This window comes from Leopardus geoffroyi, chromosome B1 (assembly GCF_018350155.1).
Source record: "Leopardus geoffroyi isolate Oge1 chromosome B1, O.geoffroyi_Oge1_pat1.0, whole genome shotgun sequence".
Classification (NCBI taxonomy): Eukaryota; Metazoa; Chordata; class Mammalia; order Carnivora; family Felidae; genus Leopardus; species Leopardus geoffroyi.
In genome coordinates, this window is record NC_059327.1 from 144153327 (window position 1) to 144176527 (window position 23201).

The 23201-nt window shown below is 36.7% G+C and overlaps 1 protein-coding gene across 4 annotated transcripts in view; it reads right to left on the reverse strand.

Annotated features, from left to right (window-relative positions):
* The window catches only part of USO1 (USO1 vesicle transport factor), a 97072-nt gene that overhangs the window by 21744 nt on the left and 52127 nt on the right, over positions 1-23201 (reverse strand). For 2 of the 4 annotated variants that reach the window (XM_045473723.1, XM_045473725.1), the window contains 7 exons: positions 21869-21989; positions 8720-8898; positions 4712-4852; positions 2731-2819; positions 2178-2332; positions 1561-1772; positions 8-28 (listed from right to left, as the gene is read on the reverse strand). In XM_045473723.1, coding sequence (XP_045329679.1) covers positions 8-28; positions 1561-1772; positions 2178-2332; positions 2731-2819; positions 4712-4852; positions 8720-8898; positions 21869-21989 — 918 coding nt within the window. The remainder of the gene's footprint in view (positions 1-7; positions 29-1560; positions 1773-2177; positions 2333-2730; positions 2820-4711; positions 4853-8719; positions 8899-21868; positions 21990-23201) is intronic. The other 2 variants (XM_045473724.1, XM_045473726.1) reach the window with 1 other exon arrangement.

Genomic DNA, 23201 nt, shown 5'->3' on the forward strand with positions numbered 1-23201 from the left:
TACATACCCGTCTGTCGATCTTATCACCCTGTAAATTACACATTAAAAATTATTTATAAATATTACTGCTGTAGAAAAATTTAAATCCAGAAAAATCCCTCACAGATGGTCTCTCTACAAACCCACACCAATAATTTGGGACAGGATAGTTCTAATATTTTATTATGTAACATTATATAATTATCTAATATTTTATTGTAACAGGATACTTCTAATATTTTGTTATGTAATATTTATTATGTAACATATATTATGTAACTTTTTTTATTATGTATTTTATTATGTAACATAATATTATGCATATTATTAATATGCATTTTGGAGGAGAAAGGATCATTTTACAGCACTGTGCTGTGAAGGGGAAGACACCACTATCTTGAGAATTTCTCATAATGCATTAATTGTGACTACAATGTTAGAGCGAAGTCTCTGGTGGTGGTGGTCCGTTAACTGCTGTTTGGCTTAAGAAAAGCTATTTTCAACAAACAGCAACATGAGAATGAGAAGTATTAAATATACATGGATATGAATATTTAGGGGTAGTTTTTTCAAATCACTAAGAAATAAATGATAAAGATGAAACAAGCTTTCAATTTAAATAAACAGATTTTAAACAATAAAGAGAATGTCTGATCCCCTTTTCACTAATTTTTAACCATAATTTATAACTTCCTATGGATGATGGCATTGATGTCTCTTTAAAAGCTCACAATAAAACAATTCAATGAGTGTGTCAAAATTAAAAATTAAGAAGGACACAGCACATTATCACAGGGAGGGAGAGAGGAAAATTCTAGGGGACAGCACAATTTTAGACTTAAGTATATTTTTACTCTAAGTGACTCTGAATGTTAATGACTATAGTTTTGCTAAACAGTGAACCTGAACTGTTCAACAGCAACAGAAGTCCATGTGGACAAATCATCCAACTGTAAGTGACCTTCATAAAGACCTTATCATCCACACTTCAGTGAAGCTTTGTTGTTCTCATTAGGTGTCTAGAGGAATGCAAACAGTTACATTTTTCTCTATATAAGTAGATAAATTATATGCCTTGGGGTTTTGAGGGTTGGAGAGCTCTCAAACATCAAGGAGTACAATGTTTAGTAAGCGATGGACTGGTATTGTTTTCTGAAAGGAAAATCAACTGGTCTGGGAAGAGAAACAGGGAGGTACATAGCTATGAACCACTTTATTCCATTCTCTCTCATAAACAGACGCAAATACAGCTACTGAGCAGAAAGAGAAAAGGACATACAAGAACACTGGATGATAGAAAAAGGAAACAGAAAGAGAAACAAAACACCTTTCTGTCCAGAAGATGTGTTTCATGAAGCAGATCTTACTATTTGGCAAAACCATTCTTGTAAGAGTATGTATTTCTTTCTCTCTACACATTGTTTCAGGTTACAATGAGTTAATGAGCAGGTAAGTCCATGCCTCTTTCCTTTTTCATCTGCATCTACGAAGGATACCCTTAAATCTTTGTATCACTGACACAAAAACGTATAGCTGAAATTTTTTCCCCCTTAGAGCAGTTCCACTCGCCAGCCACGTTACCTGTGAAAGGATGTTGGTGCACTGTTGCAATAAAGAAACTGGAGGGTTGCCGATACTTGTAGCAAGTTGAACCCTGAGCAACTGTTCTTTCTGGGTAGCATTTTCTTGCAAAGCATGGGCAAGGGCCACAGCAGCACACCAGTTTGAAAGTGAATCAGTAGAAAATAAACCTCCGCATAATAACTGACCAGCTGAGACTGAATTACCTGTTGCTACAAAGATGGCAGGCAGATGATGATAAAAAATTAATTGTTGTTTTACACACACACACAAAAATAGTATGAAATACGATTTTAAAATCTGTTAATTAGGGGTATTAAGTTACATTTTTAAAAGTCTGCTTTTCAAGACAAAAATGAAAGATGACAAAATGACCCTGGAAGAAGAGTAGCAGAACAAAGAAATAATTACATTTCAGGCATCAAATCGATGAGATAATATTCCAGAAAATTACTGTCTTAGTTAAAAGCTGCATTTCTAAAGCAAATCCAAGGAAATGCCATATTTTAAATATTCCACTACATCCAGGGTCTTTTATCATTTACAATATACCTTACCATTAAAAGCTTGAAAGACTACATACTTCTCAGAACAGAAATTAGAACTAAATTATTTACCATCAATAGTGGAAGGTAGAAGCGTTGACACAATTTCTCCTTGTCCTTTTTGGTTTTTATATAAGAAACATTGGAAACAGTAGAGAACGGCACAGCGCAACACAAACGGCTGCCTTTCGTTAACCATGGACATGAGAAGTACCACGATTGCCGGTCTGTTGCATTCAGAAAGAAAAGAGCAAAAGAAAAATTGCAACCCAAGGATACAGATCAGTAACTAGTCGTTTCTGCTGACTGAAACACCATAAGCAGAACACCAGCGAGGTAAGTATTCCACCTCCATTGCACAGGACAGACAACTGCCGCTTGGATAAGCAAGCAATCGGGTCTGCGTAAGGCACGGAGGAAGTGCGAGGGTGATAGCTGAGCCCAAATACTGAAGCTCCAAGGACCACAGACTCTTTTAAAACACCAACATGTTTATCTTGTCAGATAATTTCTAGTTTCAAAACATGCAGTTGAACTTCTTAAAAGATGTGTATATGAGATATACTAAAAACCCAAAGTAAATTCTGACTTCCTCAGAGAAATAGCAGTATTTCCCTTTTCCTACCTTGGTGGGTTTGAAGGTGCATTTACAGAAGCAAAGTAGTCTTGGTTTACTTGGTAGCCTCGAATAACTTCTGACACAGTATTAATGGTCTATTTAGGGGGAAAAATAAAAATTGAGAGAGAGTAAGTCAAGGAAGAAAACCTGTTTTCAAAACAAAATGTTATATCCTTCTGTGGTTTGCTTTTAAATGCTAAAATTCAGATACCAAAAAAAGGAGTGACAGCATTATAATCCTGTTAACACTTTTTCAAAATAACGCTTTAAAACATTAAACATAGGGCTCTAATTACAAATAACACCTGACCATAAGGATTTAAAAGTCTCAAAAAATTAAAATCAATAGTATCCTCTAAAAGACAGAATCTATTTCTACAAAACAAGGGTGCTTCAAAATAAAATCAGCAAACACATTTAAAATATAACAAATTAAAACTTCAATTTAAGGATGAAGTTGAAAATACCTCCAAGAAAATAGAATAAAAAGGCAAACTAGATACACAGAAAGTCTAACAAATCTATTAGTGGAGTTGCAGAAATAGAACATAAAAATAATTATCAAGAAATATAAAAAACATTCTCAGGACTGAAGGACACAGGTCTACAGCTTGAAAGGGTCCAGTGGGTGTCAACAATAATTGGGGAGGGTTAAAAAAAAAAAAAAAAAGTCTGTAGTACTGCACATTATCAGTATATTTCAGGAAACCAGAAAGGAACAGAAGATCCCAAAAGTTTCTGGAGAAAAAAAGTTACATGAAAAGGATTAAGATTAAAAATGGCTTCAGATTTCTTAACGGCAGCTCTGAAATAATGTTCAGAAAGTTGAGTGTTATGATTTCTAACCCTGAATCTATACCTAGCCAAACATTAGAGTAACTCTGAAAATAAAGGAATGACATGTAAAAGATAAAAACAAGTTCTCTTGCCATTTACTTTTTTTAGGAAGTGAAGTAAACTAAGATAATGAGTCAAAAGGTGGGGAGTAAAGACATGGAATCCTGGTAACTAAGGGATTTAACTCCAGAGAGGAGTAAAGGGAGATCCTAGGAGGATGGTGAAAGTCCTGGGGCTAGAGATGTGCACAGAAGTAGACCAGCCCATATTGGAGCAGGAGGATGGAAGGGGCTTCTAGAAAAGAAGAAAAAATGTCTAGGAAAAAAATGTCTGGGATGGGAAATGACATGTTAATCATATTGATAGTATTAATATGCAGATACACAGAAAAACAGTAAGATGAAAAGAGAATACTATTACAACTTAGGAAAGAGAGATATTTAAAAATGATATAGGGCTCTGGCTTGGCAGGGAACAGTATTTGTATAGTCATAAAATTATAAACCCTGATTATTGATTTAAATGCAAATTACTGGGGTGACAGGAGGAAGTAAAGTGAGAGGGTTATGCAGAGGGGAAGCAAGACTTAAGGCAAGGGAGGAGTGAGACTGCAGATAGCTAGCTGCTTTTGTTACAAAACTTTTATTACTACCTATTCTTTTAATGTGCATGTGTTAATTTGAGAAAGATTTTATGAAAGTTTAAATAAACTAAACCTTTCTTTTCTTCAAACTAACCTCTTTTTCTTAATAGGCAGGAAACAAAAAACGCCAAACATCAGGGAGAAAGAATTTACTGTTCTAGGACTATGTAACACTACTTAAGTCTCAAGTCTTATTTGACTAAGTCATACTGTTTTCAACATTAAAAACTTAAATCATACTGTGCACTCCTGTTGAATACAATAAATTTAATGAAAGTCCTGTAAGCTTGAACAGTATTTATATATTATTAAACTTGAGGGATGAATACACCTTTTGGAATTAATACTGTCATCGTTATGCAAATTATATTTTAGTAGGATCAATAAGGAATTTAACATATAAAAATGGTTAACTATTACTGTTTTGCCTTCAGCTGACATCTAATTCTTCTTAGGATTCCTGATTTCAACTTCCACAAGAGTAGCCTCTGCCTCCATTTGGTTTACCTCAGTCAGGATATCAGCAGGCACTCCAGTGGCCATTAGGATAGTGCAAAGTTGCTGCAGTAAGCCACACTGGAACATAGCTTTCTGGCAGCTACTGGTAGCACCCGGAGGGTTGGTGGGAGATACCAGCACACGAACCAGCTGTGAAAGAAAGAGAAAGCAAAAGTGGTCTTTTAAAGATGTGAAAAGTCTTGAGGCAAATTATCTGTATGAACAAGAACGTCTATGTAAAGGATTCCCCTCACCTATTCAGCCAGATCTAGATGCTCTTTCCTTCACGCTCTCATGGCAAGAGTTCTGTTATAGTACATAGCACATTACGCCAGTTTGTCTCCTTCAGGTGATTGTGAACTCCCAGAGTAGAAACTGCCTCAGTCATTTTTGTATTCCAAAGAAAAGGCCCAGTATTTATAACATAGTGTATAGTCAATAAATGAATAAGTAACAGGGTGGTATATTTCTTACCAAAGTAAAGATGAACTACCTAATTATGGAGAAGGTCTGAAAATAGAATGGCTTGGGGCGTAATAAAGTCCCCCTAAACTGGAGATACTTAAAGAGAGACCAAAACTAACCCCTGAAGACATGGTAGAAGATTTATGCGTTAGGTAAGGGGCTGGCCTCATTGATTGTTAATGCTAATTAAACCTTTATGGTTCTATGATTAGTCTGAACTTGAAGTCTGAGAAACATAAAAAATGTCATCCCAAACAAATGTTCAGCAGTTACGTCTTCAAAATAATTTCACATATAGCTTGTATTTTAAAACTAGACTTACAAGTCTATGTGTGTACAAAACCTTGTATATTAAGATCAAATGGGATTTTATAATATTTTTATTAAGAGGGTTGATTAATACATTGATGTCACTAGAGAGAAGCTTTAGAATTACATAATGGCTCAAATCTTTAGACCTTTCTGGTTAGACCTCCATGGCTTTTTGTTTTGGTTTTTGTTTTAGTCTCCTCTTATCCCTAATGTGAAAAAAAAAAAAAAAAATATATATATATATATATATATGTAAATATACTTAAAGCAATACCAAGCTATTTGTCACTTCTCCCATAAATATTTCTACATATGCCTCTAACTAAAAAGAATTTTAAAAAACATGATCGTCATGCCATTACTGTAGCTAACAAAATCAACAATAATTCCTTAGTATCATCTAATAGCAGTTGGGTATCTTTATTGATGAGGTAAATAAAGAAAAAGTAATTATCAATCTTCTAGATAACAGAGAAGTAGGAAAAGGTGATTGAAGAAAGAGGGAATATTTATTATAAGGATAACAACGTAACGGAAGACTTAGTAACAACATTCAAATATGTAAAATACCATAAGGAATGGACTTGTATTTTCCCTGAGAGCAAAACAGGGGGAAGTTTGTAGAAGGCAGATTTTGACTCATTATATGAAGTTTTTAAGAGCTAGAATTACCCAACAGTGAAAAAGATTCTCTCATAAGGTAATGAGCTTTCTGGGAACTGCTGGCAGTATCTGTCCAAAAAATGATATATAAGGGTATATTCCTATAGGAATAGGAGGCAGAACTAGTCATAACACTATCATTCCAAGAAAAATTAAAGTGTTTTATGACTAAAAAACTTTTCAAAAAGATGCTTCCCCAAAATTTAATCTGTAAAATTTGAATGAATACCCTCAAACACATCGATTTCAATTTATAGAATTTTTAAAATCAACCATGATTTCAATGCAATGAAGAATAATTCCAGTTAGGATGTTATCTATCCAAATAGGACTGTTTATCCTCATTTTTGATGCATTTTCATTTGGTGCATAACAGAGAACTGGAAATACAAGCAACCCTAAATAAAGCTATAAGGAAACAGAACAGTAATAGGCTGAAAAGCAGAAGATAACCTGTGGCCTGCGAAGTCATGAATGCATCAACTACTCAATCTTTGAGATGGAGAATATATTGAAGTGAATTAAACTCAGCTTCTTTATTTTGAAGTTTACATTCTTTAAGATTTTATTTACTTTTTAAAAGTAAAAAAAAACTTAACCAATTTACTACATATGTAAAAATAATGTATTTTTTTGTTTATATGCAGCACCCTAGTCTAATTTTTTTTTTCTTTTGGTAAAGTAGTACTTTTTAAACAGCGGCTTTCTTCAAAAATGATTCTTTGCTTAGTACTCTAAACCATAAAACATGAGTGGACTCCTCTAGCAGTTTAAATTTTCCCTGCTTGGTAGGATATATATAAGCTTTTGCACATCACCACATCCCTTTGCTTTGTCTAATCATGTTTTGAAAGGTATTTTTCTACAGGAATTTATTAAAAAAGTGGTGTTGGGCAAAATATCAAGCTTACTACTTGGAATGCTATTTCTAAGGTGCAAAAAACATGTTGAAAAACTAAGTCTTGAAATGTGTAATACTGACATGTGAAAGTAGAAAGGATGAAGTGGGGAGGATAAAATAGAAATATTCTACCCATGTTCTCCTGTAAAATATTTTCCTGACAGGTTTGAGGCATATTCTATATAAGGTAACTATAATTTATTATCTAAATTGGGACACTTTAGAAGTGAAAGAGGACACTGTTCGTAATTACAAAACGATTACTAGCCTGGCAAAATGGGGCATCTGGTCACCTTAATTACCAATTAACCCTACACAGGCAACTCCCACGGCATGCAACGATATTCAAATTATTATTATTTTTTTCAATGTTTATTTATTTTTGGAACAGAGAGAGACAGAGCATGAACGGGGGAGGGGCAGAGAGAGAGGGAGACACAGAATCAGAAACAGGCTCCAGGCTCTGAGCCATCAGCCCAGAGCCCGACGCGGGGCTCGAACTCACGGACGGTGAGATCGTGACCTGGCTGAAGTCGGACGCTTAACCGACTGCGCCACCCAGGCGCCCCATGATATTCAGACTCTAATTACTAGAGAAACTATCCATCTAGTTTTGAGGAAAACAATTTCAGAGACGCAGGAACAATTCAGAGATATTCAAAGACCCACAAGAATCACAAGAGAGCCAGTAAGCTGGGAAGCTAGTATATAAACTTAACGGTTTGGAGAGGGAATAATAAAGGAATAAGTAAGTAAAATACTTCAAAGAACTTCATATTTTCTCTGATGCAGAAATCATTTGGGATCCTATTGTCTTCACTTTTACCATTCATCACCAGAAAGCTAAAATAAAATTGCAGGTGACTTGTCATTTTAACTTATATCAGACTTAAAACAGATTATTAATCTTTGGAGGCAGGGACATTATCATTCATTTCCTAGCGGTCACTGCCTAGCTCTCAGTAAATGTCTACTGAGTGAATTTATTTGCTGAACGCAGTATTCCGTACATTAAAATTTACCTTAGAACCTTAACTGAAGAAAGTAGATTTAAAAAATTCAAATCAACAATCTAACCTATTATTCTCTGGGTGCAAAACCCATCAGGAAACTATACGTTTGGATTTGCTTTAAAATAATCCAGCAGGGCAGGGTGCCTGAGTGGCTCAATCAGTTAGGCATCTGACTCTTGGATTCGGCTCAGGTCAGGACTTCACGGTTCCTGAGTTCGAGCCCTGAGTCAGGCTCTGCAGCAGAGACTACTTGGGATTCTCTCTCTTCCCCCCGCCCCACCCTCCCCTGCTCACTCTGTCTCTCTCTCTCAAAATAAATAAACCTTAAAAATAAATAAAATAAAATAAAATAATAAAATAAAATAAAATACAAATAATCCAGCAGGGCAAGAGAAGGGAATAAAAGATGAAACAAAATTGCCACATGTTAATAATTATTGAAGTTGAGTCATGGGCATATGTACTGGGGGTTGGAGGGAGGGGTTAATGGCAGTGGATCTCTATCTCTGAGCATAACTGCAAATCTTCATATTAAAAGGTTTTCTTTTAGGCCCATCTGAAACCAACTCAATATCCTAGATTTATCAAATACAAGCAATTTTCTTTTCTTTGAAAGGAATGTTGTCAAAATTCTTGTCACATTTATGTCTAACTATAGTGTACCTGTAGCATTACGTGCAGATTAGTCACTTTCTGTGCAGACCAGCCAGAATTTTCATCGCCAACATCAAACCAAGGTTTCATACGTTGAATATATGAGCCTTCTTTAAAAAAATTTTGATTGGAATTGTTGTTTTTTAACAAGTTTTGGAGCAAAATCAGACAATCTTCCACTACTATGCCTGAGAAAAGAATGTAAAATGGAAGTGTTAAGGCTGATAAAACCTGAAGGAAAATTCACTCCCCAAACACTTAAATAAAAGACAAAACTTCAAACTCAGCATTTCTTCAGTACAGCAAGGCAAAAAGCCTGTTCTGACTCCTGACGGTCACAGGCCACAATCTGCGTGCTCTTTCTTAGGTTTCCAGTGATCTCTTGACCTCTCTGTTCAACTACCCCTCACCTCAATAACTCAGATTTTTTTCTTCAGATCCCAGATTAAACATCAAGACCTGATGACTAGGTTGGCATCACCAGCCACATGCTTTCACAAGAACCTGCTCCTTTTATTATTATGTAGTATCTGTCTTCTCTACTAGATTATAATTCATAAAGACAGGAATGTGAATGTCCTACTAGGATACAGTGACCTACTCTATATCCTCAGCAGAGACAGAAACAAGATATCAGGTCTATACATATCAGCTCACTATTAAATATTTGTTGAATGAATAAATCATATCTTATTTAGTCACTAAGAAGCACTGGACATTGTTGTCTTGAGTCTCTTCCTTGAAACTTCCTCTTCCCTTGGTTTCTAATAACTACTCTCTCATGATTTTCCTTACAGATCTCTGGCCACTCCTCAGGCTTCCTATCTTTCCTGGTTCCTCTTCTCCATTTACTTCTATCTTTGCTTACAACATACTATTCTATAGGTAGTTCCATCCACACTACAGCATATACTATCATCACGGCTTAAAGCTCATCAACTGATCTCTATCATGTGTTAGTCTAACCAAGGATCTGTTTCCTCTGTTAAGAATACGACTAATGTTGGGGTGCCTGGGTGGCTCAGTCGGTTGAGCATCTGACTTCAGCTCAGGTCATGATCTCGCAGTTGACGAGTTCAAGCCCTGCGTTGGGCTCTGTGCTGATAGCTCAGAGCCTGGAGCCTACTTCCGATTCTGTGTCTCCCTCTCTCTCTGCCTCTCCCCCGCTCATGCTCTGTCTCTGTCTCAAAAATAAAGATAAACATTAAAACAAACAAACAAAAAAAGAATATGACTAATGTTAGATGTTCACAGCTAGTAAGTTCCTCTGTGAGGTACACTCACACATTTACTCCTAGTAGTTGAGGTCTATGTTTATAAAAATCAGTTTTTTAAATTTTTTTAATGTTTTATTTTTGAGACAGAGAGAGACAGAGCATGAGCAGGGGAAGGGCAGAGAGAGAGGGAGACACAGAATCTGAAGCGGACTCCAGGCTCTGAGCTGTCAGCACAGAGCCCAATGTGGGGCTTGAACTCACAAACCGCGAGATCATGACCTGAGCTGAAGTCGGATGCTTAACTGACTGAGCCACCCAGGCGCCCCAGTTTCTTTTTTAAATAGACTTTATTTTTGGGGCAGCTGGCTGGCTCAGTCAGAAGAGCACATGACTCTTGATCTCAGTTGGGGTTGTTTGAGTTTGAGCCCTACAATGAGTGTAGAGATTAAATAAATAAAACTTTAGGGATGCCTGGGTGGCTGAGTCGGCTGGGCGTCTGACTCTTAATTTTGACTTAGGTCATGATCTCACAGTTCATGGGTTTGAGGCCTGCATTGGGCTCTGTGCTGACAGCATGGAGTCTGCTTGGGATTCTTTCTCTCTAAGAATAAATTTAAAAACTTAAAAAAAAAACCCACTTTATATCTTAGAGCAGCTTTAGGTTTACAGAAAAAATGAGCAACAAATAAAAGGAATCCCCATATACTCTCTCCCTCCGTTTCCCCTTTTATTAGTAGCTAGCATTAGTGTGGTACATTTGTTAGACTGATTAATGAAAACTGATACATTATTAAAGCCCATGGTTTACATTAGGGTTTACTCTGTGTTGTGTGGGGTTTAGCATATTAGTTTTGACACACATATAACATCATTTATCTACCATTACAGGATAGGATAGCTCCACTGCTCTAAAATCCTCTGTTACACCTACTCATTTCTCTTTTCTCCCACCCCAAATGCCTGGCAATCATGCATCTTTTTGCTGTGTGTATATAGTTTTGTCTTTTCCAGATATTACACAGTCGGAATCACAGAGTATATAGTCTTTCAGGCTGGCTTATTTCACTGAGCAATACACATTTAAGGTTCCTCCATGTCTTTTCATGGCTTGATTCTGTTTTATTGTTGAATAATATTGGATCGTCTGGATGTACCACAGTTTACCCATACACCTACTGAAGGACATTTTGATTGCTTTTAAATTTTAACAATTATAAATAGAGCCACTATAAACATTCGAGGGCAAGATTTTGTATGGATATAATTTTTCCACTCATTTGGAGAAATACCAAGGAGTGTGATTGTTGGCTCATATGGTAAGAGTATGTTTAGTCTGGTAACAAAGTGCCAAACTGCCTTCCAAAGTGTCATTTTGCATCCCACCAGCAACGAAGGAAAGCATCTGTAGTTCCTGTTTTAGTTTGCATTTCCCTAATGACATATGATGTTGAGCATCTTTTCATATGCTATCTGCCATCTATATATCTTCTTTGGTGATATTTTTGCCCAATGTTTATTTATTGTTGAATTTTAAGAGTCCTTTGAGTATTTGGGATACAACTTCCTTCTGAGATATAATATGCCAATATTTTCTTCCAGCCTTTGGTTTATTCTTTTCATTCTCTTAACAGTGTCTTGTAGAGAAATTTTCAACATTAATGAAGCCCCACTTATCAATTTTCTCTTTCATGGATCATGCCTTTGGTATTGTATCTAAAAGTAAATTACTTACGTAATTTACAAATCCACCATGCTATTTGCACTAGTTATTAACTATTATTCACGTAACTTTAATTACAGCATATTGTTACAATTGTTCTATTTTATTATTAGTTGTTGTTGATCTCTTATTGTACCTGATTTATAAATTAAACATTATCATAGGTATGTATGCATAGCAGAAAACATAGTATACATAAGATTTGGCACTATCTGTGGTTTCAGGCATCCACTGGGCGTCCTGGAATGTATTCCCTATACATACGAGGGGACTATATAATAACACAGCTATTTTTATAAAAACTAAGTTTAAGTCTTTGGCAAAATTTAATGAAAGCAAGTCATTAAGAACAGCTGTTGTTATATATGGGCAATACAAGTCTAAAAAGCAAGAAAAGTAACTGTAAAAACCCAGAAAGATCTTGCATTCCACTGTAAAGAAATAAAAATGCAAATCCTACATGATGTATTATAGATATGATATATGAAACATGCAGAAAGATGGAAAAACTCCAATGAGTGGACCCATATTCAAAGAAAAGGTTTTGGCCCTAACTCAAAAGATCAGTATAGCAATGCATGTTAGAAAAAAATGTATTACATTGAACTTGAAATAAAATGTTTAATGTGCATATTTTAAGTCCTTTTAAAAATCTCTGATTTAACCAATCCTGATCTCTCCAAATTAGAGGCTTCCTCACCTCATACTGCTGAACCATGTGGATCCTCACCTCCTGGAGAGGAACCACTATATCTCTTACGAAGGACCATAAATCTCCATTAAATAAGATCTGCCACCAGAAGCATCTGAACGCTCTGGAGGAAACAGAATGTCAAAGCCCTCACTATAACTGGCAGCCTTCCCTCCACTGTGTGAAGGCCACCATCAGTTACAAGGAGCCACTGGAACTTATCTTAGCAATCCTAAAGACAAGCTAATTCTATGTTGCCTAAATTTCCCTGTTTTCCTTGGTCATCTCTGAAAATATGCACCTTGCTAATCACCTATGCTCTTTTATGTTCTCATTTTAAAATACTTTCTTTTCCTCTACTTAATCTCCTTTCAAACTTTTTTTTTTTTAATTTTTTTTTTTAACGTTTATTTTATTTTTGAGACAGAGAGAGACAGAGCATGAACGGGGGAGGGGCAGAGAGAGAGGGAGACACAGAATCGGAAGCAGGCTCCAGGCTCTGAGCCATCAGCCCAGAGCCCGACGCAGGGCTCGAACTCACGGACCATGAGATCGTGACCTGAGCTGAAGTCGGACGCTTAACCGACTGAGCCACCCAGGCGCCCCTCAAACTCTTTTATATGTTACCTCCAACTCCCAAATATTAGTTAACAAAACCCTCAATCACTTCATGAAATGCTTTTTTCTTTAAAGAAGCTACCTTACCTTGTAACATTCTGAAGTGAAAGCAGATCATGCTCTCAATCCCATGTACCTCAGAGTCAGGATATGGATTCTGTGATCCTACTGGCCCAGTGTACTTTCCAGAAACCAAAGTTCCTCTACCCTCTCACAAAATCTCCCGTTCCTTTGAGGATCAGGCCACCTGCCTATACCATCCATCTCTTACCATTCCTAATTGCATGTAAGTAAAAAAAACGTGGTCACTACTCTTTGTTCACTGAAAACATCGCCAGCACCTTGCTCCAAATCTTCTCTACTTACTGCTGTTACTCTTGATTCCAAAGACAATCCATCTAATACCTGGACTTCTAAGTTCCTTGTCCTCATCTTCAGAGAGAATTCTCATTCCATTACTAAAACCTCCCATCTTTCCAGCTCAATATTCTCAACATATCTGTTCTATGACTTCCCTGAGACTTTCAACCCATCAATAAGTTTTTGAAACTCCCATTTTAGAAACCCCATCTTTACTTCCTTCCCTATCTAGCTTAGATTATATAGATCTTCCTTTCTTACACTCTATAGGTAATATACTAAGTTCTCTTGCCTTACTATCTTTTCATGGTACCTTCCTGGAAAAGACACAACCCTGTGAAAAACTAACTGCTTGGCTTTTTCTCTATCTTGCAACTCGGCAGCTGAGTACTGGAAGGGAGTGGGGGGATACAATCACATAATCAAGAAGTCTGCAGTGCTATGAAATCCCAGTGAAAATCCTTAATGGCGCCTTTATCCCTGACTGGAAATCTTCCTAATTTCAACAGTCAACTAGCTCTCCTATTTTCCAAAAGACTTTTTAACCTTCTCCATAATTCTCAACTGTGTCCTCCTCTTTCACTCTTAGCATATGACTCTGTCTTCAACTCAACACCCTACCCCCCTCCCCATCCTTACTTCTTCAAGTCTGAAAAAGGAGCTATATCTCCACCTGTGCCTTCCCCATTATGATGGAAGATGTGCTTCTCCTATCTTAAAAGCCAATTCCTGCCCTTGCTCTGGATTCCATTCCTTCTTCTTCTTCTTCTTTTTTGGTATTGTGTACCACTGATCATCCTCTCTCTCTCCTGTATCCTCCCTCTTTTCTACTTGCTTATGTTGGTTGTAGCCTCTCTTTTTCAAGAAAACACCCTCATAGATTAAAGAAGAATAATATGATAATCTCCATAGATATAAAAAAAATTCACTACAGTTTAAGATTCATTCATGATAAAAAAAACTTAGCAAAAATCAAACTTAATGGTGAGACATCAGCATTCTCATTAAAGTCAGCAACATTCAACTGTACTAAAGATTCTAACTAGTGCAAGACAAAAAAGAAAGGTAGTGCAAGAACTGAAAAGGAAGAAAAACAATTACTGTTATTAGTAGAAAATAGGAGCATCTGCACAGAAAGCCCAATTACAACTACTGGCTTAATAAGGTGGTTAGACACAAGATCAACAAAGAAAAATCAAGTAGTGATCAGTTTGAGAATGTAGTAGAAAAACATCCCATGCATATGGTTAAGAAAAACTGTAAGTAAGATGCCTAGAAATGAATCTAAAAAAACAAAAAAAGAAAAGGTGTAACATCCTTTTGCTCAAAATTATAAAACATGACTCAAAGACATAAAAGAAGATCTTTACAAATTAAGAGATAGACCTGGGTTCATGAATGGGAAAAGTCAATTCAGTAGAGATGAAAATTCTCCTTAATCTCTAAGTCCAATATACTTCCAATCAAAATTCTGACAGAGGGCACCTGAATGGCTCAGATGGTAGAACATGTGACTCTTGATCTTGGGGTTGTGAGTTCAACCCCCACACTGGGTATAGAGATTACTTTAGGGGAAAAAATTTCCAACAGGGATTTTCATAGATCTTGACTAGCAAACAAGTTTCATTCAAATAAAAGAACAAAAGGAAAAGGCGTGCTAATTCTGAGAATTCAGAATTCATTCAGATGGCCAAAATATATTTCTCAGATATACCTGGTCTTCAGCCACAGTTCCTGAAACCTCCTCAGGGTCATAAAGGTGAAATGGGTATCTTGCTATTAATGAAGGTGATTTGAGGATGTCACCCAAGGGTAGGGACTAGTTGCCAGGAAGAACAACCATGTGACTAGAGGGTTGGAATTTTCAGTACACTACCCCCCTCTGGCAACTCCCCCACCTCCAGGGAGGGGAGAGAGGCTGGAGGTTGAATCAGCTAATGGCCAATGATTTAGTCAATTATGAATTTGTAATGAAGACTCCATAAAAATCCGAGAGCACAGTTTTTTCACTTCTTTTCAGAGAGCCTCCACACTTGGGAAAACAAATTGCTTCTATGCATCACTGAGCTGGGCTCCAAGCTTTGTGAGAACAGAAGCTCCTTTCTTTGGGACCTCCCCCTATATATTTCTTCATATGGTTGTTGATTCATATCCTTTAACAAACCAGTAAACATAAAAAAAATAAGATAAAATAAACCAGTAAACATAAGTGTTTCCCTGCATTCTGTGAGGTGGGTTGGAAGCACAGGAAAACAGCCTAAGGCTTATGACTGGCATCTGAAGGGGGTTGTGGAGGGCAGCCTTGTAGGAGTAAAGCCTAAACCTATGGAATCCGATGCTATCTCTGGGTAGAATCTGATACTATCTCTGGGTAGACAGTGTCAGAATTGAGTTAAATTCTCAAATACTCTGCTGGTATCTAACATTGGAATTGGATCTGGGAAGCTTAGGAGAGCCAAAATAAAAGGTTTTTCCTATATTCTAATAGATAAGAGATTATTATGAGGTTTAGTAATTAAGAAAGTGTGGTTTTAGTATAGAGTGAGACAAAAGGACAAATGGAACAGAACAGAGAACTCAGAAGCAGACCTTCACACATATAGGTATTTGATTACAAATCTCATACCATCTTTCAAATGCAAAATCCATATTAATTAAATGCAAAAGATAAAATTGCAAAGCCTTTAGTAGAAGAAAATGTTGAAAACGCTCTTTACAACCTTGAGGTAGAGAGAAAAATTTTAAACAAGACACAAAAGCATAAACTATTTTTAAAAGCCAATATGGAGCACCTGGGCGGTTCAGTTGGTAAAGTGTCCAACTCTTGATTTTGGCTCAGGTCATAATCTCACGGTTTGTAAGACTAAGCCCCATGTCGGGCTGTGCACTGAGTGTGGAACCTGCTTGGGATTCTCTCTTTCCATCTCTCTCTGCCCCTCTCCCTCTCTCTCAAAAATAAATAAATAAATAAATATTTATATATTTATATTGTTATTTATTTATTTATTTATTTATTTATTTATTTATTATAACAGGGCACTCTAGTTTAATTGTGTTACTTACATTTTGGACAACTAAAAGGGATCAAATGTAGGCAAGTTATAGATTATGTAAAAAAGAGGAGAAAGTAATCCTAGATCCAGAAAGCAAATCAGATGAATCTTGGTGGCTTCTCATAAATGTTACTCAAATAGGTTTTATTAAATTCTGACCACATAATAAGAAGACACAGATCACTTGCTTTGGGGTCAGACCTATGTGGGATCAAATTCTGACTCCATATGTGAGAGACTTCATTTCCTCAACTACAAATCAGAGATGATAATAATACATCACAAAGTGGTATAAGATTAAATAAGCTAGGGGTGCCTGGTTGGCTCAGCTGGTTGAGCATCCAACTTTGGCTGAGGTCATGAACTCACAGTTTGTGGGTTTCAGCCCCATGTCGGGCTCTGTGCGACAGCTCAGAGCCTGGAGTCTGCTTTGGATTCTGTGTGTCTCTCTCTTTCTCTGCTCCTCCCCTACTTGTGTGTTCGTTCTCTCTCTCTCTCTCTCTCTCTCTCTCTCTCTCTCTCTCTCAGAAATAAACATTAAAGAAAAAGATTAAATAAGCTACCATATGTAAAGTACCTGGCTCATGGTTACCAAAATAACATTTTTTAAAAAAGCCAATATATGTGAGTAAAAATTTAAACTTTAATAGAAATAGTATAAATAGACTAGAAGAAGATAACTGAAACATGTATAATTAACAAAGGACTAGTATCCAGAATACATAAAGAACTCTCAGTAATCAACTGGAAAAGGAAAAATAATCTTATACTAACATGGGTAAGCAGGTGATTGAAACGGGTAAAAGACAAATCAACAAAAATGGATGGTGAATACACCATGAAAATATGCTTAATCTCATTAGTTTACAAAATGAAAAGTGAAAATCTGAGTGAGATACCATCTCACACCTATCAAACTGGCAAGCAAGGATTGACAAGAATGTGAATATATCCATAAGTAGACACAAAAGACCATTCGTGACAACAGTTTATATTAGCAAAGATAGATACAATCTGTCAACTCAATTAAAAAAATAGATCACAGAATATTTATACTACTGAATAATATATAGCACTTAAAATGAATAAACTAGAGTAACATGTATCAACATGGATAAATCTCAAAACATGTTGGATAAAAACAGCTAGTTGTAAAATTATACTCAGAAGGATACTTTTTATCTAGTTTGAGAACATGCAAAATAATGCTATATATTAACATACGATGTGCATGTGTATAGACTCACACAAACACATGTTAAAAGTATAAAAACACACTGGATGGAAAAACAAAATCAGAATACTGTTATCTTAGAGAAGGAAGGCAGAGTAACAATGGTTATACAAAGGACTTAACTATCTCTTGTGTTTTATTTCTTTAAAAAAATAACCTAAAGCATGTATAGCAAAATGTAAACATTTAATAGAATTGGATGACATGTGTACAAGTGTTTGTTACACTATCTCTTACTGTTTTCTGTATTTTTGGAATATTTCATATGTCAAGAAAAAATTTAAGAGGATAAAAAACATTCCCTGTCAACCTCCAATTCCTTTTCACCTCTCTCCCCTGACTTCTCCAAAATCTTTGCATGAGTTTTCTCTACTATTCTATCTTCCACATCTAATTCTAATTCTAATTCTGACACTGCAATATGGATTCTGAGGCAACCACTATACACAGCTGCTCTCCCCAAGGTCATCAATGATGTCCATGTTCTACATCTCAAAGGTACATTTCTGCCCTTATCTTGTTTGACAACCCAGCAGCTTCTAACAATGCTACCCACTCCCTAGACCCTCTCTACAGCGGGTTTCCTCTTGTTTCTCAGACTGTTTCTTCTCAGTCTCTTTTGCCAATACCTGCTCCTCTACCATCCCTTCACTATTAGTATAACTTAGGTTTTGCTTTAGCACTTCCCTTCTCACTCCTTACCCTGACTGACTCATCTAATCTTTTATCTCATTTATCTTTGTTTCATCTATCATTCATATTCTAGACACTCAAATCTTTTTTAAATTTTTTAATGTTTTTTATTTTTGAGAGACAGAGAGAGTCAGGGTATGAGCAGGGGAGAGGCAGAGAGAGAGAGGGAGACACAGAATCCGAAGCAGGCTCCAGGCTCTGGGCTGTCAGCACAGAGCCCAATGTGGGGCTTGAACCCATGAACCATGAGAAGTTGGACACTCAACCAGCTGAGCCCCCCAGGTGACCCTAGACACTCAAATCTTTATACCCAGGCTGGCCCTCCCCTCCAGGGTAATATAGCCAACTGTCGACTACACTACCATTCTACTTGCTAATCCCAGTCCAGTCAATGCAAATAAACTAATTTTCTCCTCCAACCCTAGTGCTAGGTTTTTGGATCAACCTCTCCTTAAAAACAACTAAAAATGCTGAATTAAAAACAAAAAAAGCCTCAGGAGCAATGAAGAGTTTACAGTTTAGCAGGCTAACATTGATAAGAAAACGAATATCTTTAGTGAGGTAAGCAAGTATAAATACCTTTTGACTGGGAGTCCATTTCTCGACCTTAGAAAATATAAAACTTTCATTGTGACAAACTTAGAGGGCAGAGGGAAAATAAATCAAAGCGAAGAGCATATACAAAGTGGGAAAGAAATCTAATATAAAACTCTCCACTAATAAGCTGAGACTTTAAATGGCTATCCTCAGGGTGAGAACAACCAAAAGTTAACTAGTCCAGATAGATCTTGTATCCTGGGTTTGAATTGCCTGAGTGGTCTAGGAACTCTCAGACCCTAAACCTCGATTAAGGTGATCCCAGATAAATTGCACTCCCAGGGCCTGGCAGAAATGAGCATGTTTTCTCTAAAAGCAATTACCTCCATCCTAGGCTTCAAATTATTATGAATTCTGTTAAGTAAAACACAACACATAATCAAAGATAATCATGGACCCAGAAAATATTATACAATGCATAAGAACCAAAGCAAAACAGAGCAAAAGTTCCAAATCCACAAAGACTTAAAAATATTGGGATTATCAGACAGAGACTATAAAATAATGGTTTCCTACATTCAAAGAAATAAAAGGTAAGTTGAAAATATCTGCAAAGAAAAGGAAATTATAAAAAAAATTACACAGCAAGTTTGCTAAAGAACGAAACAGAACCTCTAGAAAAAAGAAATTAAAAATTCAACAGCCTGGCTGGTTCTATTGCAAAAGTGTGTGACTATTGCTTTTGGAGTTGAGTTTGAGCCCCATGTTGAGTGTAGAGATTACTTAAAAAAAATAATAAAATCTTAAAAAAATTCAATGGATAGATATTAACTAATCTTATATTTCACAGTATGTTAAGTCAAATCATGTTGTACACCTTAAACTGATAACAGTGTTGTAGGTAACTATGTTTCAATAAAAATGGGAGGGAAAATCTCTCAATAGACATGTTTAACAGCAGATTAAATACAAGTGAAGATAAAAGTCCCAATTGTTTATTTTTGCTTTTGTCATCAAAATAAAAAGCTTCTGCATAGTGAAAGAAACAATCAACAAAACTAAAAGGCAACCTACTGAATGGGAGAAGATATTTGCAAATGACATATCCGATAAGGGGTCAGTATCCAAAATAAAGAACTTATAAAACTCAATACCCAAAAAAAATGAATAATCCAATTAAAAAAAGAGAAGACAGGAATAGGCATTTTTCCAAAGACATACAGATGGCTAACAGACACATGAAAAGATGCTCAACATCATTCACCATCAAGGAAATACAAATTAAAACTACAATGAGATATTAACTTACACCTGTCAGAATAGCTAAAAACAACACAAGAAACAATAGGTGTTGGTGAGGATACAGGGAAAGGGGAATCCTCCTACATTGTTGGTGGGAATGCATAGTGGTGCAGACTCTCTGGAAAATAATACGGAAGTTTCTCAAAAAAGTTAAAAACAGGGGCGCCTGGGTGGCGCAGTCGGTTAAGCGTCCGACTTCAGCCAGGTCACGATCTCGCGGTCCGTGAGTTCGAGCCCCGCGTCAGGCTCTGGGCTGATGGCTCAGAGCCTGGAGCCTGTTTCCGATTCTGTGTCTCCCTCTCTCTCTGCCCCTCCCCCGTTCATGCTCTGTCTCTCTCTCTGTCCCAAAAATAAATAAACGTTGAAAAAAAAAAAAATTTAAAAAAAAAAAAAAAAAAAAAAGTTAAAAACAGAACTATCTTACAACCCAGCAATTGCACTCCTAGGTATTTACCCAAAGAATACAAAAATACTAATTCAAAAGGACACCTCCCCCCCAACCAAAGTTTACAGCAGCTTTATCTATAACAGTGAAACTACAGAAATAGCCAAAGTGTCTATCAACTGATGAATGGATAAAGGAGATATGGTATGCATGTATACATGTATATGTGTGTGTGTGTGTGTGTGTGTGTGTGTGTGTGTGTGTGTGTGTATACACACACATATATACGTGCACGATGGAGTATTACTAAGCCATCAAAAAGAATGAAATCTTGCCATTTGCAACAATGTGGATGGAGGTAGACAGTATTATGCTAAGCGCAATAAGTTACAGAAAGACAAATATCATAGGACTACGCTCAATTGTGGAATTTAAGAAACAAAACAAATGAGCACAGGAAAAAAACAGAGAGGCAAACCATGAAATGGACTCTTAACTACAGAGAACAAACTGGTCACTAGAAGGAAGGTGGGTGGAGGGAGTGGGTGAAACAGGTGATGAGGATGAAGGAGTGCACTTGTGATAAGCACCAGGTGTTGTATGGAAGTGTTTGAATCACTAAACTGTACACCTGAAACTAATATTCAACTGTACATTAACTAGAATTTAAATAAAAACTTAAAAATAAATAAATAAATATAGGTGAAGAGAGAATTGATGAAACAGAAAACAGGTCAGAAGAAATAATCTGGGGGGGCGCCTGGGTGGCTCAGTTGGTTAAGCATCTGACTTCAGCTCAGGTCATGATCTCACAGTTTGGGGGTTCAAGCCCCATGTTGGGCTCATGCTGACAGCTCAGGGCCTGGAGTCTGCTTCAGATTCTGTGTCTCCCTCTCTCTTTGCCCTTCCCCCACTTGTGTTCTGTTTCTCTCTCTTTCAAAAATAAATAGACATTAAAAAAAAATTTTTTTTTAAAGAAGAAATAATACAGAATAAAGATTAGAAAGGCAAAAAGATGGAAAACACAAAAGAGAAAGTAAGACAGATAAAGTGAAAGCCAAATCAGATGACAGAGAATTGATTCTGAGTTTAGAAAGATAGGAGAAAATAGAGCAGTATTTGAAGAGAGAGATAGCTGAAATTTGAAATGATGAAAGATATCACCTAGATTCCAGAAGCCTAACAAATATCAAATAGAAATAGGAAGAAATCCATACTCAACAAACCATAATGAAAGAAAGAATATAAAGTATGAGTTCTCATTTTTCCCTCTAATTGCATTCCCTAGAAGTTAACAATTTTGTGAGCACAAAAGGAATCTCTTTAAATCAATCTTCTCATACTATACCTCCATCACTGTTCCCCTCCTCTGTAATAATGTCCAGTAGTCTCTCAAAAGCATTTTCAAAAGCAACTATTTTCTGGATGGCTCCATTGCTTCTTGTTAGTGCCTGTAGTAGTAACACACCCTTATGGAGAAAAAAGGTAACATGTTAAGTAGAGAACAATCTTTTTAAGACATGTAAAAACCAGAGAATTTTACAAGTGCAGGAATTTCACAAGTCCAACTCTTTCACTTTATAGATAGGGAAAACAAGGACAGAGGTGAGCAAGATACCTCCCTAAGATTATAGATCTCCTAGAGACCGAGCCTAGACTGGAATCTATGTCTACCAATTCCTAATTCTTTTCACTGCACAATATAAATATACAATTCTTACATAGTCATCCATCTTTACTTAGCTTTAATTGTGGCATAAGAAAACTGGGCTTGATTATATGTCACAGGGATATCTCTGTATGTGCTTCACAATAGTAATGATATGAAATTGTGAATTCAAGAATATAAATTTACAGGGGCGCCTGAGTGGCTCAGTTGGTTAAGCATCTGACTTCCGCCCAGGTCTTCATCTCATGACTAGTGATTTGAGCCCTGCATCAGGCTCTGTGCTGTCAGTGCAGAGCCTGCTTTGGATCCTCTGTCCTCCTCTCTCTCTGCCCCTCCCCCACTGGTTCTCTTTCTAAGAATAAAATAAACTTTAATAAACAAGAATCTAGATGTTACAACAAAAATGTAACTTAATCCCTAATCGTAAAATTAATGAAAAACAACATAAACAGAGAATTTTATCTGTCTCAAATAAAAACCGGGGTGCCTGGGTGGCTCAGTCAGTTAAGCATCTGACTTCGGCTCAGGTCATGATCTCACGGTTTGTGAGTTCAAGCCCTGCATCAGGCTCTGTGCTGACAGCTCAGAGCCTGGAGTCTGCTTCAGATTCTGTGTCTCCCTCTCTCTGTTCCTCACCACCACCACCCCCACCCCCACCCCCCCGCTCAAAAATAAATAAACATTGGGGCGCCTGGGTGGCGCAGTCGGTTAAGTGTCCGACTTCAGCCAGGTCACGATCTCGCGGTCCTGAGTTCGAGCCCTGCGTCAGGCTCTGGGCTGATGGCTCAGAGCCTGGAGCCTGTTTCCGATTCTGTGTCTCCCTCTCTCTCTGCCCCTCCCCCGTTCATGCTCTGTCTCTCTCTGTCCCAAAAATAAATAAACGTTGAAAAAAAAAAATTAAAAAAAAAAAAAAAATAATAAATAAATAAATAAACATCAAAAAATTTTTAAAAATCCATAAATAACAACTAAGAATAAAGCTAGAAGCAGGAAAAAAGAGTAGGGAATTAAA